A 17,839-nucleotide genomic window follows, 5' to 3' on the forward strand; every position below is an offset into this window, starting at 1 on the left:
ACCCGGCGCGGGGCTGAGCTTTGCTTTGCGAAGTGTCAAAGTGCAAAAATTTTCCCCAGTCGAGATGGTACCTGTGGAAACCGGCAAATCTTTGCTTGGGGCCGGGGGGGGGGGGGGGGCGGGGGGGCCGGACTGCTGGCAAAAAAAAAAAAAAAAAAAAATATTCAATGCTAAGAAAGACACAGCAGCTGGTCTTTTAAAAGAGACGATAAACGCCACACGAATGATGCTGTGGGTTAAATAATTTGCTTTACTCATCCGTCCCGACCCGCTGACCCCGATCTGGTTCCTCTTAGGAGGAGGGAGGGAAGGAGGATTTAATCCTCCGTTTGGCAAAAGGGACATCGTGCCTGTTGTGCTGGAAGTAAATCTTTGGTAGGATAAGAGAGCTGGAAAGTTAAAAAAGGCCATTATTTTTTTTTTTATCTTTAAATCTATGACGGTGCCAAAGATTGCCGCTCGTGGAAGGGAAGGGCTGTCGTACCTTTGAGAAAACTCCCCTGGGTGGATGCTAAGCACCCCGCGAAGCGCCAGGCAATCTGACAGGATTAACTACATAGCGCCGGTTGGGGGTTGGGTTGGGTTTTTTTGGTCTGAAATCCCGATTCAAGAGCATTTCCAAGCGAACTCGGAAGCATTTTCTGAAAGCTTTGATGAGCATCTCTGCCTCAGCCTCTCCAACTCCCTCCGCGACCAGCCTGACGGACCGGCGGAGATTTTCCAAAGGCACCAGGAGGGTTCAGGGATCTACTGAAAGTCGAGGGGCTGGTGGTCCTCTGTCCGGAGGTCCTTAGAAAATCCTCTCCTTCCTATCTCAAGCAGGCAGAGCCCGACGCCCGCCCGCACGGCCAGGGAAGCCGAGGGCACGGATCGGGCACGCGCACCTCGACCGGGAGGAGAAAACGTTTCCAACGTCTGTCCCTAATGGTCCAGTTGAAAAAACCGCGGGGACACAAACAAGAGTCCTGTCGGTACTGAGCAAAACAAAAGTCTGGTCTGCGCTGGATTTATCCAGAAACAAAAACCAAGTGCTTGAATTTTACAACAAAGTCTTTACAAAAAAAAAAAAAAAAAAAAAAAAAAAAAAGAAAAAGGAAAAAAAAATCTGGGTTGCTGCCTGCAGCCACTCTTAACAACATTTCAACACAAAAGCACCCTAAAAATTACTTAATATGCATACAGTAAACCTTAAAAAGCCCTTCTCAGCAATAACAAATAATGTACAAATATAGTACCTTTTATTAAATAGGAAACAGCTTGCACTGGCAGTACATCTTTTTCTCTTGCTTACTAAACAAAAAACAAAACTGAAATGTGTAACCAGACACTGGCTTTTTAAGTGCTGCTGAGACTAACAAACGTATTTTACAGTTACAAATAAATGGACAGTGGTATGCTTCAAGCTACCACAAACCAACAATAAATAGAATCAATTACAGCTTCCATCTTTGAAGGAAAACTAAGTATTAGAAGAAAAAAAAAAAAAAAAAGTGTCTTACTTATACTTTAAGCATACTTGCTATACAACCTTTAGAAGGCAAAGACTTTATTTAATTATTATTATTTTTTTTTAAGAGCGCTTCATCACGCAAATTGGAGGGATGTACCGTGCTAATGTCAACTCGTTTAACAGCTTCGCTATTAACGAGCGGTGAGGGTGTTGTCCGGCTCGGGACGGCAATGCCCACCGTCGAGTTATTGCGTATTTGGAGGTAGCCAAAGCACAGCCAAGGAGCGGCGCGGTGGCCGGCAGCCCCCCGAGGAGGCTGGGGACGGCGATGGCTACGGCAGGGGAAGGAGGGAATGCCGGCAAACCCCATCGGGACGTGCCGAACATCCCGCTTTTAAACCAGGCTCAACATCACCTGCTTGGGGATAGCGTGAGGAGGGCGGCTCAGCTCCCACCGCATCCAGCCGCTGCCGCGCCGCCTCCCCGTTTGCCGTAGCAGCCCTGGGCTGGGCAAAATTTGGCCTCCTACGCCGGAGAGCTTGGCGGCGGACAGCTTGGTTAAGGGTTTTGGGTGCGATTCGCTCTCCCTGTATCGCACCCGGGAGCCCCAGGGTGGCTTTTAAGGTGACTTTTTCTCTTCAGCGTTTGCAGAGGTGAGTATCGCCGCCCTTGGGCTCGTCTCTCTAACACGGCAACAGCCACATCGGCTTCAAAGGCAACACAGCATCCTTACGGCTCTAGCATTTAATGCTAAGGGGCGGTGATGCGCTACCAGGCAGCTTCTCGCTCAAGTTTTGGACCTTTTTATTCCATCGAGTGGGCTGAAACGGCATGGGGAGGGGAAAAGTTTCACCAGTTCTCCCTTACTCCCATTTCTGAGCTGTTCAACGATGCATTATTTGTAAAACAGGGGCTTCGAAAAGGTTTGGGTTTTTCTTTGGGGAAAAAATAAAACCCCGTCGAAATTCAAATCACGCTGTCAAAACATTTTAAATACGAATATTATCAAATTTCGAAGTTCTGAGAAAAATCCTGGGAGAAGAAGAAATTAGGGGAAGGATGGAAAACATTTCATCCTTCCTACCATTTTTCCAGTGTCTCCGCAACTACTGATTAAAAGGCAAGACTGTGTTGAAGGCAACCAGACAGCTAATAAAAATATTTTAAACACAATATTTCCTTCATAAGTTATATAAAAAGATCCTACATCCAAAATCATTTGATGTGGATGCGTTTGGGTTGGGTTTGTCATTTTTTAAGTCACATTGTAAACTGGTTCACACTGGAACTGCTTTTCAGAGTTGGGTAAAGGTTTGAGGTTTACACCATTGCAGAAATGTAATAAGTAAAAAAGCAAAACAAAACAAAAAAAAAAACCCAAAAACACTTTTAGAGACCGAAGTCAATATATCATTACATTAAGAAACGTTTAAAGGGTCCAAATGTCATTAAATAATTATAAATATTCTTTTAAAGTTATATGATGATTCATGTCAGCAAACAACCTCAAATTTTACACATTTATAATTTAAAAAAAAAAAAAAAAAGAACATAGCCGAACACAAATACTATGTATACCATTTTGGCTCTAGTAATAGATATTGCCATTTTCATGTTTTGCATAAGTAATAACATTTTGGGGGTTTTTTGTTGTTGTTTTTAAAGGTTTTGGTTGTTATTTTTGGTTTTTTTGGCTAATCGATCGAAGGCAAAAAGAGCGGATACAAAAGCAAAAAAAAGGAAACCCCGGGGTTGTCTAGCCTAACTTGAAGACTCGTTCTCTTTAAGTACCCAAAAACAAACCAAAAAAAAAAAAAAAAAAAAAAAGGAAAAAAGCAACGAACACAGAGAGGTTCCAACCGTTGCCTGCAGCAAGGCTCGGACAGAGGGGGTTTTTCGGGCCAGCTATTTTCATCTGAACGTATCATGGCAAAGCGGAAGCAACTCGCTCGTTGCTGTCCTGTTTATGTGCACCAATACAAGCCAGTCGAATTGCACTAGGGGTGTGAAGAGGGTCCCATACGTTGTATGACTGCAACTGCATCTGGAGTTCATGGTAAGGTTGGTTATTTATTTTTTTTTTAATTTTTTTTTTTTTGTTTAATTAAAAAATAAAAGGGAATGCAGCCTTTGCCTTGCATCACCATGTTTCTCCTGACAGCCGGGGAGTCCGTTCTCCCCTCATTGGCAAAAGTACTCGCTAGTTATTACAACACTCTAGACCGAAAAAAATTAAAAAAAAAAAAAGAAAAGAAGAAAAAAAGAAAAGAGGGGGCGATTTTTTTGTGTGTGTGTGTAAAAAGTACATTTTAAATATAAACCAAGGTAAAATGGTTCCAAGAAAACGAAAAAATAATAAAAATATGTGCTTTGATCCACATAATCTGAAACATGGGCTGTGGTGTGTTGGTGACTCTTGTGTTATTTATGGCCATTATCATCCCATCGACACAGTTGCACATATCGGTAAAATCTTTTTCTTTTCTTTTTTTTTTTTTTTTAAAAAAAAACAAAAAAAACAAAACACAAAAACCAGGCACTTCGTAGTTAGTCGACCGTTTGTTTGGTTTGGTTCGGTTTGGTTTGGTTTGGTTTGGTTTTTTGTTTTTTTTTTTTTTTTTTTTTTTGGCTCGCAGAGGTCGGGCCAGCTACAGAAGAAATCTCAGTACGGCCTCCAAACGGACTCATCCATTCTGCCACTAGAATTCAAGACGGTTGGGGAGCTGCTGTGGCTGCCATCTGCCTCCACCCCGTCACTCTGGTTGGGCAAGTTAGGGTTTAACAGCGTGCTGCCGTTGGACGTGGTGGTGCACGGAGGAAGCATCCTGGAGGGGGAGCGGTCCCCTCCCGGCACCATGGGGAACTGGTATGATCCTGACGAAGTGCCATAGTAGAGATATGGAGTGCTGCTGGTCTGGAAAGGTCCACTTTGGTTTTGGGAAGAGCCGGGGTAGGGTGGTGGTAGGTAGGTGTGGTAGTGAGTGGTTGCGGACATACCCAGTGACATGCCTGAGGTGACTGGCGGTGTATAGGTAAAGGTGGCTGGATAGTGCATTCGTGGGTTGGAGAAGCGGCTCTCAGTGAGGGATGAAATGCTTGTGAACTGCCTGGGATCTGAAAATGGGCCCAGCTCTGAAGCACCTAAAAAATTATAACAAAAGACGGGGGAAAACAATTCTGTAAATACCATTTTTTGTACGCAGTGATGATAGAATTTTATTCTTTCTACGAAAACCCACTTCTTTTGGCCCCCAAGAGAACAGCAGATCATATCAAATAATACATTGCAAGGAACAGAGTCATACACCTGTCTTCTACAAGCGCTGGGCCAAACTCATCCCTGGTCCAACTCCACTGATGCCAATGGAGGGAGCAGCATTGCCAACCCAAAGCATTGAAAGGTCACAAGGCAGGCCGGAAAAAAATAAAAAAAATTAAAACATCTCAAAAATCAAGAGATTGAAAAAGAGCCAAAAAGAGAAAGGTGGATTTGGGGTTGATTTGCCTCCTGGGTTCTGAGCTTTGAAGGTCACGTGTCTCTGGGTTTTTGCTGTCGCCTCGTGAGAAACTCAGGTCTGGTTGCACACGAAAGCTGAGATTCCCACCTCAGCACACGCCGCCGGGAGCTGGGGTTTCGAGAAAAGCAGAAATTACCGTGCAACTTGTAATAAAACTACAAGAGTTGGCAACACCAAGTTAGTTGCACCACTGACACCAGGGGAGTTACACCGGGGGTGATTAAGCCCCACTTCTTGCTTTAAATCAATTTATTTAGGTGAGAATCTGCTCAGCCACTTCCTATGGCTGAAAAATATTATTTGCTGGATCCGAAGGATGGGCAAGGCCACTGAGCTGATAGCAAAGATGCGAATTTTATTTTTCAGTGCAGTCGATGGAAAATTACAAGCCCAATACTGTGTTTGCCATTGAAAAAAAGTTGTTTTCATATGTAGTCTGTGCAGACTGGTTGAAAAAGAAGACCACACAGTTTATGGCTACTGTGAACGTCTGGATGGTAACGCTGTGAATTGGAGTCTAACGCAAAACAGGGATGGGTAAACTCATTTTGCCTAATTTCTAATCCCACATCAAACACTCAAAGTTTCGGAGCAGAACTGGAAAGCAAACGTTAGTAGCTTGGTGATCTGCTTAGGAGACTGTGGGATGGACAGGAGCAGAAGAAAAAGATGGTGAAAGCTCACGTCGAGAGCCAGAAGAGTGGAAAACAAAAAGGGTGTGGGAAAAGGGACAGGGGGAAAGAGAAAAAGCCTAATGAAGAAGTACAGCGCAAGAGGGAGGGAAATGCCTCGGCCTGTATGCAGTAGATGCATATATACATTTTTATAGAGAGCGAGCTGAAAAGAGCGGGGTATAAATAAAGGGGAAAAACAATGAAACCAAATGGTCTCTCCCTGTGCTTCCCAGCCGACTCTTCTACAACTTTACAGTCCCCTCGATCCAAGGGTTTACCCATCTCTTGGGCGAATCCAAGAGATTCTACTGCTCTACTACTACTACTACTACTAACTCTACTACTTGATGCCAATCTACCGAATCTGATTTACCTAAAAGCAAAATACGGCATCTTCTAGATGCCAAACTGACGTGCTAAACACTGCAATACCCTGCGTGTCCTCACTATAAGATGCAGTAATGCTTTTACTTTAGATAGGCTTTGGATCTGACCTGTGTAGAAGGAAGGTCTCGCCAGCCCTTCTGCCCTTGGCCCCCTACAGCCCCCACAACGGTGGTTGTTACCATAAGCCACAGACTCAACAGACCCTGCCACCTTGTGGGGCACACTTTGTGACTTAGATCACTATTCTCTCCTGTTCTACCAGCTCGTTTAACCCACGTCTTCAATGATACCTAAAAGCTGCAGGGGGGCAAAGCTCAGGCATGGCTTGAGTTCAGGCTGGAGGACCTGGGCCACAGCCAGCCAAGCGTCCAAATCACACACCCTGAAACCTGGGGATTATAACCTGCCGTCTCAAAAGATATTGAGTACAGAGCTTTAAACGGGCAGTAAAACCCCTTTTTTAACTCTGATGACGATGTGATTACTATTATCTTTATCTGGAACTGAATCAGTGACCTACGGGTGAATGGGTCTGTCTCCATCATCAGCCTCTCCAACCACAGCCCCGTGGAATGTAATATAACTTGTACCTTTACAGCAAACACTCTACTACTTGATGCAACTTCTTTCGTTCCCAACTGCAAACAATAGCCAGAGGCGATACCACCCAGATTCAAAGCTGTAATTTTGGAACGCTATCCTTTATATTGTGAACAGGTCTGATACGTATCTGGAAATATAAGGTTAGAACATAATTTCCCCAGCTGCTCAAAATACTGAGTTTCAATCTGCTACCGCTTATACTCCTTTTTTTTTCTTTTTATTGTTATTGCAACTCCCCCAACATGAATAGAGTTGCTCTTAGTTTACCCTGATAGGAGCTAAACAAGACTTTTACAATCAAAGGTAGAACTGGTACGAGTGCAAGGGTGTACAACATCATCGGCATTTTTGGTTTCTTTGCAACCAATACTTTTTTTTTTTTTTTTTTCCTTAATAACAAACTATCCACACAGTTTTACACATTAAAAGGCAATCTTCCTTTCAGGGCTAGATCCAAATATTATCTGTGTGGGTGCTGCCAAGAGACCATGTACGTGTCGAATGACTGGGAACGCGCACACCACACGTAGGCATTTCCAATGTGGGGCTACAGACCTCCTTACGCACCCTAGTAAACCCACACTTGTTTGTTTTTACTGTTGCTTGTAAAGCACAATCCGATTTACCCAAAGGCCAAATAACCATAAACCTTTCTTATCTCACCCATGGCTGTGTCTGCACGGCTCCTGCACGCTCACTTCTCCGACCCCCGTTTTGCCCAAACGCCTTTTGCTCTCTCCGTAACTCCCTGCACTGGGCTGTGATTTGCTCCCAGCCTTCTGAACCTCCATTGTGTAAAGATATTTTTGGAGGTCAGAAAAAGTTTTCCGTGCCGCCTGTTCTAAAGTCTCCTGTCTCAGGGAGTCTAGAAACTTTTTAAAAAGTCACCTCTAAAACTCAGCCTCTTGCCATCCCCACTGCTACGCGACCTCACTGACGCATTTTCACCCTCCTCTTCTTCCTCCCTCTGTGCCACCTCCTTGTGTTAAGGTTGATTTTGGTTCTAACTTGGAAACACCAGATGCATATTCGTTTATACACGGTTTGCTCTTTGCTGGACCGGGAAGATAAATAGCTTTTCTGGGTATGCCACCCATCTTTGCATATCTAGTTGCGCACAAATAGCGATGTCGATCAGCAGTACGGTAACATGACAGTGCAAGTAAATAATTTATTTATTCCTCTCCCCAGCAGGATTAAAGGTTTATGCTAATTTCTCCTCTGTCAGAGCAAGAAAACAATTTGCATGGGTGAATTCCCACTCTCGTGATAGCTTGTCTTAAACGGGTGAAGCAGAGATCCTCCACCCTACACCGTGGCCGCAAGGTTGCGAAACCGCCCTTCTGTAAAGAGAAGAGACTTTATTTTGTGCCGCCAGAAAGAGAAACACGGCAGCAAGCACAGCAAGTGATTCTCTTCCTATGCAGCCTGATGGGCTCGCTGTGCTTGACAACGCGCACACACACACACAAAAGTATATTTTTTCAAAAAATAACCCTTTACATCTGAAAGAGTCCGGGTTAAACAGTTTTTAAATGTTCCAAGCTGATAGCTCCCTAACGTAACCTGGCACTCAAGTTTTGAGAGCTGTACGTTTAGAACAGAAAAGTGGTCATGTTAATCTGCCAATATATATGCTAACATCCTAGATTCAAGAATACTGCTCCAGTGTGTTTCATATTTAGAATAAGAACAATTAAAATTCCATGTGGTTTCACTTATTTTGATGCAGAAGCCTCATTAAAAACCCTAGACTTGGGCATTTGCCAGCAGCCGACTAAAACGGTTTTGCATTCGTGCCTAAAAACCAATTTTACCTGTTGCAGCTCTGCAGCTCCACCGTCTCCAGCTGAACGCGTACCGTGGCCATTCCTCTTTTTCAGTTTACAGATGCTAGCTAATGCCAGCTAATGTTCATTTCTCAATTAATAAGCTGTGCTTGTGGTTTGCAGAAAACAAGGCAACAAATTTCTGCCAGGTTTACAGCACTTTGGCCAATCGCTTCCAATTATTAAAGATCATAACGTACCCCGGATAGATTAACTCCTTGCGGGTATAGCAAGCTGCCATCTGCTTTAAAGGGTTATAGGATAATTTTATAACTTACAAATATTGCAATTTGCTTTCTCATTTAATGCTCTAAGGTCACTACCAAAAAAAAGGTCCCCTTGGCTTATTGCATATGTCTCATAGGGAAACTTCTAGCACATCAACTCCGTGCATAACTCTTGGATGCAAGAAAAGAGAGCGGTGCTATGTGTGAGAGTCACTCCACCGTCTGTCTCAAGGAAATTCAGCTACAGAGAGTTAAATATATTTACCAGTAGCTGAACAATTCACTTGTGTTTTGGGGAACTTCAGCGTTCAGACATTCGCTGAAGCAGACACTAGATTTTGTGGGCTTTTTGTTCAATAGTTCGATTTAGGCTGGGACGTAGCACTAATTGATCTATTAAAATTGTTTTTTCCTTCTCTGCCGTCTCCGTCTATGAATTATATGTGCAGCTTGGATTACTTACAGCTGATAGTATCGCCCCGTATGAAGTATGCCACACACTTCACATGATGAGACGATTTTCAGTCTCTTACAGCTTTGCCAAACTTTAAACGTTCTGGCTGAAATTGTCCATGCTGGGCGTCTGTCTCAGGCTAAATTGTGATTTATGCATCTATTTGTTTTTAAAATTTCAGCTGAAACTCTTCTGCTGGGAAAAATATATTGTTTTACTAATCTTAAACTCTGAGAAGCCTTCCTTTGAAAAGCTGTACCAGTTCCACGCTTTGAAGTAAGGGCTTGAACTTTGGACTAGGAGTGGCTTTTGTGCGAGAGACGTTGCCACGAAAATGCAGCCAAATATGAACAGATCGTGAGCATTCTGACTAAAAATGGGCAGAAGAGTCTGTGCCCCTACAAAGACACTTGTCCAGAGACTGGAATGAAATCCAGGAGTCCCAAGTCCCAGCATTTTTCCTGCAAATATTGCTGAAACATGGGGACATCTTCACCCATCCCTGTGCCAGTCCCGAGCAAGAATTGGTCCATCGGTGGCTCCGTTCATTGGAATGGCAGAAGCCTGGCTGAAAGGAGTCCACGTGGATGTCTGTACGATATTCCAAGGAAAAATTTGCGAAGGCGGGGATACTTGGGGCTTGCTTTCTTTTAGAAATCCGAGAAACTCTCAACACGAGTAGAGACAAACAAAAGGGTATTATTGAGGTTACCGCGCGAAGAGTGAGAAAGTTAAGAAGTCCCAGCATTCAAGTTACTTCCCCATACGCCCTACGACAGAGCATTCGATCGCAGGAGGAGATGCTATTCCTTTTACACGAACCCTCCTGCAGGCAGCACACGAGCTGACCTCCTCTGGAGACGTATCAGAGCTGAGCAATAGGGAAGACCGTTGTCTTTAGACATCCCCCAAATCCACTGCTGGAAGAAATCAGAAGGGGGGAAGTGAACAAGACCAGGGAGACCCAATTATTTTCCCGAGCAAACTGGATTTTATACGCGTTTCTGCCACACGGCTCCTACGTGACTCGGTTGAAATCTCTCCAAATCACATCCTCGCATTTTCTGTGCCCAGCAAAGACGTTGCCTTCTGATTTGCACGAGCGCTAAATAGTCACAGCTGCAGCTGAAGCCAACAGGAGCTCAGGTCTGAGCTTAAGGCTAAAGACAGAAAAAAATTCATGCCGTAGGTGACACACAGAAGGTGCGCTGAGTTACAGGGGACCTCAGTGTCAGTCTCAGTACTCTTTTTAAAGCGGCTTCGTTCTTTCTTGGGAATATTGCACCGCAACGAACTGTACGCAAAAGCTATGGCAGAAATATTAGAGCAAAGCCCATCCAGAAATTAAGAATTCCTTCTTCAGAGCAGAATTTAATGCTCTGCAATAAGCAAGGCCTGGGGAAATGCAAAGAACAAGAAGCAAACAAAATATTGAAGAGCTGCTCATTAAGTAGGCACTGTCCATCCTGTGCACTGAATGAGACAGGAATCCCGTGGGAAAAGTACCATGTGATCCTGTAATTAAAATCTGTAATATAATGCATAAGCAGGATGAGGCTGATTTAAAGTTGCACAGGCAACGTAAGAACTGAAGATTTCCCAATTTCTGAGCGCTTAGTTTTGCAATCTTAAGGATTCTTTGCAACGTGTTTGGATGGGGGGAGTGGTTATTTGCCACCTCTGTTTTCCCCGAGATCCCCGAGATCTTTCTCTATCGGGGAAGGGCGTTATTTTTGCTCTTCATTTCGGTAAATTCTTGCCACCTGCCTCTGTTCGTCAGCGTTTAGTGAATCGCACACAGCACGATCCTTCTCCTGCCTCCTTCCAGGCAAGACTGTGATTCTCCAGAGGTGCTGTACCACCTTCCCTCCGGATGCTGCCGCAGGATGGAGCCTGGGGGACTGCAGTTCCCAGGGATCCCAAACCACCCCCTCGTCTATCTGTTCCTTGCTGTAGCCGTTAGGTCCTGATCCCTCAAACCTTCGTGATGGAGCTCAGGGACATCTACCCCCAGCACGTCTCTCCCTGCTGCAAGGGCCAGGGTCCCGCAGCGCCGCAGGAATAACGCACAGAGCTTTTCTCCTTGCCCGCTTCGCTTTTGGGATAAGCGCGTGTCACGTGGATACTTGCAACCATTTATCATAGGAAACGGTGTGTTTTCAAATTCCCTTTCCCCCTGTTTAATTCAGGGAAAAAAAAAAAACAAAAAACAAACCCAACAACTTCAGGGGGAAAAAAAAAAAAAAAAAGCATTTCACATCCTTTTTTTTTTTTTTTTTTTTTGCATTTTTTTTCCCACGTCACCCTTGCACACCAGCAAGCAGGTCTCCTGGCAAACAATAGCAGGAGAAAAGGTGTGAGCTGGGCTCCCCCCCTCCTCTTTCCTTCACCTCAACAAGGTGTTAACTTCAAGGCCTAGTTGGGACCATTTAAACGGCAGCATTATTAAGCACAGCAGTCCCACAAAAGTCAGCGGGAGGAAGGAGCATTTTAACCCCTTCGGAGCCTCACGCACACCAAGGAGAACCTAATCCTGGTGCATCTCGTCTCGCCGTCCCTCGGCACCCCAGTTCACACGGTAAACTGCCCGCCTGTGCCTTCTGGTATTTAGGTAACAGGACTTTGGCACCTAAAATACCGCGGATTAATTTGCAGATAGATGTTTTCACTGAATTTATGGCGCAGCACCTAAGCCCTTTTGCTGGGAGAAACACCCCATAAATAACGTAATTAGCAGCGACCATTAAAGTACCACTCCTGCAAATAAAGGAGAGCGTTTCCCAAGCAGGGCTGTTACATTGCTTAACGGCAAAATAAATCGGGGTCTCTTTGCACTTCTCCAGCCCGGGCTCCATCATTACCTGCCCTGCTCCCTCAATAGGACTTTTCTCCTGGACGAGCTACGCTGGAAGAAGGTGATTTTTCCTTTAGGCACCGAAGTCTTGCTGGGTGACGCCGCACCTCAACGCAGGTGGCCGCTGGCTGCCCCTCGAGAGGCAGCTCATCTTAAACTTAGGAACATCAAGGGGTAGCAATTCCTCCCGCGTGCGGGAAAAAGCAACAGCAAACCCCTCCTAGATGGACTGTGGGGAGCAGAAATGGAGCTCTGAAAGCATCAGTCATCACTCTCTCATTTATAAACGTGCGAAGCTTCACTTGCACCAGCCTCATAAACCTTTCTAACGAGAACCACAGGAGGGGGACAAATGGTCACATTAGAGTAATACGTCCTTGGCTTGCGGTTGTGACCTGCCACCCCTGGATGCCCGTAACCTGGTGTGACGGAGACCCTCTGACCTTCTCAGTCTCCGCTGCCTCATCTCGGCAACTTCAGCCTGGAGCTGTCACGGGTGGTTCAGGTGGAAAGGAACTGGTAGCATATCAAAAGCCCCCTGCTTGTTTAAAGTCTCAGGCCATCCATGCGTTACGTTGGAAGCAAAAAGTAAATAATGTTTCCTGGACGTAAGTCTAGCAGCTCTGCAACGCTGCATGGCACAAACACGCACGCGGGCACGTATCGCTCTCCGTTTAGTTTTTCCCCAATTTTTTTCCTGCCTGAATTTCAGCCCGCTGCCGTTTTTCGCCAGCCCCAGCCGAAAAGCATCAGGAGGAACATGGGAGGCTTTTCTTGGGTAGCAACCTCCGCGGCGTTGTGTGCAGCACGGGGGTGAAACCGCAGGGCTGAGAGCTGCAACGCGTGCACGGCGACGGCGAGCATCAGTACGAGAACCCTGTATAAACTCCGCGAATGGGAAGATAATATACATTGGGGCTAGCAGTCTACTTTATTACTTTTTTTTTTTTTTGCAGAAAAATGTGCCTTGACTATCCAGTATAAATATTTGTTTCCAATGTTGTCATGAATTGTACTTTTCCACTGCATGCTAGCAACTCAGAAATACCATCTGATCCTCCAGCAGACACAAAGAAACTATGTTTTACAGGGGTTGTGGGGGGGGAAGCCCTGGGCATTGCGCTGTAATTTCACCCTTTAAACCCCTCTCTTTCTCCCTCCCCATCCACGTTTTCCTTTCGAATCTCGTTCCGACTCATACGCGTCCCTCCTGAGGACAGAAGATTCCTCGCTGGTTCTTGATTAAGAGTTTTTAAGAAGCCGGGAAGGAAGATATTCTTTGAAACTGGATCTACTGCAGGATGGGAGCCAGCACACAGGACACCGTGTCTTTCAGAGAGGGCCACACACAGTGCCACTCCAGTCATATGACTTCTCTGTCACATCCTGAAGCCATTTCCAGCTCGTGTGCGAGTTTGTACTCCCATTTAGAAGAGGATGGGATATATTGGGAACACACATATGGAAACACTTTCAGGGAATCAGTTTCCATGAAATCCATAATGAGCCAAGTGGCTTCAGATGTGGCAGCGTGCCTCAGATTAGCCAAAAAAAAAAAAAAAAAAAAAAAAAGAAAAAAAGGAAAAGAGAAAAAAGAGAGAAAAAGAAAAAGAAGGACAAATCTACCCTTTCAGCCCTTATTTCAGTTTTAAGGGGGAAAAGAAGAAAAAAAAAAATAATTAAAAACCACTAATGACTTACGGCTACCAAAACAGGGAGCCACAAAGAAATAGAGCTAATGAGAGCCCTTCTCGAGCCCTCCTCCTTCCCCCAAATAACGGCGCTGCTATCAGCATTCCCGCAGCTCCCAGAACGCCCTCCTGGCATCCGTCAGCATGCCGAGCTCGCACAGGGCCGGCAGAGCCACGGCCCTTGCCTGTGCCATCGCACTGGGACCCGTGTGGGCAACGGAGGGCGTTGCCAAAATCTGCAGCTCGGGCAGAAACCGTTCATTAATTAAATGTCCCGAGAAAGTCTGGATTCGGGAGGGACATGCTCTGGATGAGGTTGGTTGTACCTGGGTCATATTAAAAGCAGGATTGATGGGGGGGGGGGTGTGATGTGCTGGGTGTTAGGCAGCGATATTACGCAGCGGGTGGGTATCATCTGCCTGATGTCCTCCGGCGGCCAGGAGCCGAAGGTCGAGGGCAACCCCCAGGTGCCCTCACCCACGGGTACCAGCGAGCAGGAGCTGGGGAACACACAGCCCAAGCCCTGCTGATCCCAAACGGCAAAGGGCCGGAGGCCACGTCAGCCCTGGGCAGGAGGGAAGGAGCCAGCTCATCCGAGTTAGCGTGGTGCCGGAATAATTATTGCATGGCCAAGGAAGCGGGAAGAAGCACGGAGCAAGTGGCAGGAGTTCAAACGGGAACCGAAGAGATGCTACGTGCATCCCTGTGACAGCTACCCGCGTTTTTATCACGAGAAAATAACCAGGAATTCGGCTGCTAATTGGGGCCGTATCCTACAAACCCTACTTTTCCTGACAAACAAATGACTCCACAAATAGTCCCTCTGTTTTCAATAGGGTTATTTGCGGTAGGAGGGACCACCCAACACGAGAGGATCAGGCCCTCCGCTCCCTCGCTCTGCAGCTCGCTCAAACCTTCCCCAGCCAGATCCGAACACAAATATCCCCACGAACTGCAAAGGACTTTTCCTCGCTGCTGCTGGAAAAGCCCTGGACGAGAAGCTCTCTGTGGAAAGGTCTCGTGTGCTATTAATAAGATGCTCGCCCCGACTTCCGCCTCCGAAATGGGGATTTGCGAGTTGTTTCTCAGGCTGTTTCTTTCCACTCGAGCCTCGGCACAGTAAACTAACTGAAAACTTCTGCATCAAGGAGAAGGTCTCTTTTAAAGTTTTGCTTGGCTTTGCTTTCAAAGAGTTGTCTGTATATTTTAGAATATGTAGAATTTGCCTTTGATTTAAACCTCTCTCTTAACAATAGACAAGAGACGATTTCTCTACTGGGCGATTTAAACAAAAACAAACATATTTTGGTTACCCGGGCCTTGTTCTCAAAACGCCCCCTTTTTTTTTTTTTTTTTTTTTTTTCCAGAGCAAAATCAAACCCTACAAATCGTTGCGCTTCTGGCCAAAAAAACTTAAATTCACAAATGTAGATAGTCCAATTCTTTTTTTTTTTTTTTTCCCCTGAACAATATCGTACACGGAAGAAGAAAAGGCACCTCCCCAGCCCCCAGACATCCATAAAACACAAACTCCCCTCATCTGAACAATTAAAAACACGCTTTTCCCCTCCAAAATAACTTCTCCCTTCAATGGACATTTTCAGCCTCGGTCCCTGTCCTCATCCAGGGACATGGATGCTGGGGTTTTTTTCTCCTCCCCGGCATGAAGTCCTGTCCCCCCAGAGGGTAAGCAGAGAGATGGACACACCTCGCTGCTTGTGTCCGGAGCCCGAGCTGCCCGGGAGCCCGCGAGAGCAGCCGCTCCGAAGGGGATGAGGCTGCTTAGCCCACGGAGAGCAGCCGCTCCGAAGGGGATGAGGGCGCTTAGCCCACGGAGAGCTTCTGGGTACTGGAGAAATGAGAGGGGAGATACCGGGGAGGCATTTCCATCTTAGGTTAAGGATTTTAGCAGCCGGCGAAATAACGCTGTTGGAGTGAAAACAGTGGAAAATAACTCACCCAGTGACGGCCAGAGTTTTTTTTCCCTTGCAGTGAGAACACATTTCCCCCAAGTAACATGAACAGCGGTAACATCAGGCCGTGATAAAATTGTCACACACGTCAGCGTGACTCAAGACCCACCGGTCAAAGGAATTTCGGGAGGCTCAGGCTGCGCAGGAGCCCTGCGGGGAGATGCGTGGGTAAGCACCGAGCCCAACCGCTGTCCCCGTCTCCTGGGGCAGAGCAGGAGCAGCTCGGGGACATCACCGCCCTCGGCACCGCAGGAGCAGAGCTGTGGCTCTTGACAAGCCGCAGAGCAGGACTCGCCACCACGCAACGCAGGACTCGCCACCACGCAACGCGGACGTGCCCCGAGTCACCACGAGCTTCGGGGAGACGGAAGGAATCTTTGGAGGCAGCCACCGGGCTGTTATAGCTCGAGCTGCTGCTCTTGTACCCGAGGGTCACAAACACTGACCAGTGCAAAGACCTACCGAGGTTCCAATCCACGCATTTAGGCACTCCATGCCCCATTAGACACCAAGCTGCCATCAAATTCAGCAGGACAGAGCTTGCTAAACATGGCTGTACGGCAGGACTAGAGGCACTGTATCCCTTTTTATATTCAGCGCTGCACCACTTTAACAATGTATGATTTTCAGTCTCATTTAATAAAAGCCCTGGAAAGCCCTCCGTATATTTTTTTCATTCATTTGAGACCCAACCCGAGTTTCTTACCAAATTAAGGCAAGTTACTGTAAGCTCAGTTTCAATCCATTCTAAGCTTGCCCACACAGCGTCTCCATTCATCAGCTGAGCTGAAGCTTAAACCAGCCCAACTTCGAACACCTCTAAATAAATGCTTCTTCTCCATAGTGTAAAGTCTGAATATCGTTTTTATCCTCCCAGGAAACCGGTGATGAGAAAGAGAAACAGACTTTGGTCTGTAATAGCTCACATCATAAACGTGCTTTAGGCTGCTTGCTGTATGGCAACGGAGGCGAGTCCACTAGCAGCTCAAATCGCTATTGACGGTCCAAACTTAACATCCCAGTTACCGCGTCTCAGATAAACCCCAGCCACAGGCTCGTGGTAAGCGTGAGGTACTACGGTTCTGTAACGGGGGATTAAGTTAAGGCTCACCACCGCCTCGCGCTTGCCGGAGGCTGCAGAAATGCACGCTCTTACCGAAGCCCAACTAAGCCTGCGGTTAAATCAGGATAACCCGGCTAGTCTCCGAATTTGCTTTATTTCAAAAGCGAGCTTGGACAGCTTCTAACCAGGATGGTAAAAAACATAAATGTATCGTGGAGATACTACACAGGGTAATTTCATACTGGCAAAAAAAAAAAAAGCATACGTTAGTTAGAAGTTCAGACAGCCCACTTATCCATTAAAGCTGTTAAAAGGGGGAACGTGAGGCATTGCTTTCTGGCTCTGGCTACTGATTTGTTTTGTGACTTTGGGCGTATAATTTGATTTTCCTGGCTAAATTTTACTTGCTATAAGATGGATATTTTAATACTTCGTATTAGCCAAGTGACAAAGGTCAGTAGCACCATTTGGAAAATACTATGAAATCTTTTGTTGGAAGATGTTGTAAAGCTACACAGACTAAAGGCAAAAACCATCAGACCCTTTTTATAAGCTCTTCAACAGGTGAAGGCACAGAAAAGGTGGAATGCAGACAGAGTAAAGAGAACTTGGCTTAAAATAAGCTTTCAGACACAATCCTGACACCTGAAATAAAAAAGAGGCGTACAAAGGCAGCCTGAATTGTCGCCCTCGGTTGTCTTAATCTGCTTGAGAGAGCAACAGCTAGCATTGCTTTAAGCTGAACGCCGCCCCAGCGCATCTGCAGAGCAGCCCGGTGAGAGCAGGAGCTGGCTCGGCTGAGGACCAGGCGCCGTGCTCCAGCTCCACTGCGGCTGGAACCATTTCCTCCGTGGGCAAGCAGCCTGTCCTCAAAACAGCTCCAAACCAGTCTGGCCCACCTACGTGGGCCAGGCCAAACTAGGAACTGGTCGGGTTTGGACTGCCCTTAAACCCAGCTTCCTATCTAATTTTGGAATCTAATACGGTGGCTCCTAAATAGGCTCCGGTGGTGCTTAGATCCTCCCCTGCGCTCCTTTTCACCCATAAAAGAAAACAACACGGGTTGGCTTTTAGCGGGAATCAAAATGAAAACAAAAACAAACAAAAAAAATCCCT

At 46.1% G+C, this 17,839-nt stretch overlaps 1 protein-coding gene across 4 annotated transcripts in view; it reads right to left on the reverse strand.

Annotated features, from left to right (window-relative positions):
- RUNX2 (RUNX family transcription factor 2) overlaps nt 1–17,839 on the reverse strand; it is a 164,918-nt gene that overhangs the window by 69,108 nt on the left and 77,971 nt on the right. For 2 of the 4 annotated variants that reach the window (XM_063330641.1, XM_063330639.1), the window contains one exon: nt 4,113–4,591. The exons of the other annotated variants lie outside the window; for them this stretch is intronic. In XM_063330641.1, coding sequence (XP_063186711.1) covers nt 4,113–4,591 — 479 coding nt within the window. Of the gene's footprint in view, nt 1–4,112; nt 4,592–17,839 lie in introns of those variants that run through there. 4 annotated transcript variants of the gene reach the window in all.

The sequence above is a fragment of the Chroicocephalus ridibundus genome, chromosome 3, assembly GCF_963924245.1.
Source record: "Chroicocephalus ridibundus chromosome 3, bChrRid1.1, whole genome shotgun sequence".
In the NCBI taxonomy this organism is placed as follows: Eukaryota; Metazoa; Chordata; class Aves; order Charadriiformes; family Laridae; genus Chroicocephalus; species Chroicocephalus ridibundus.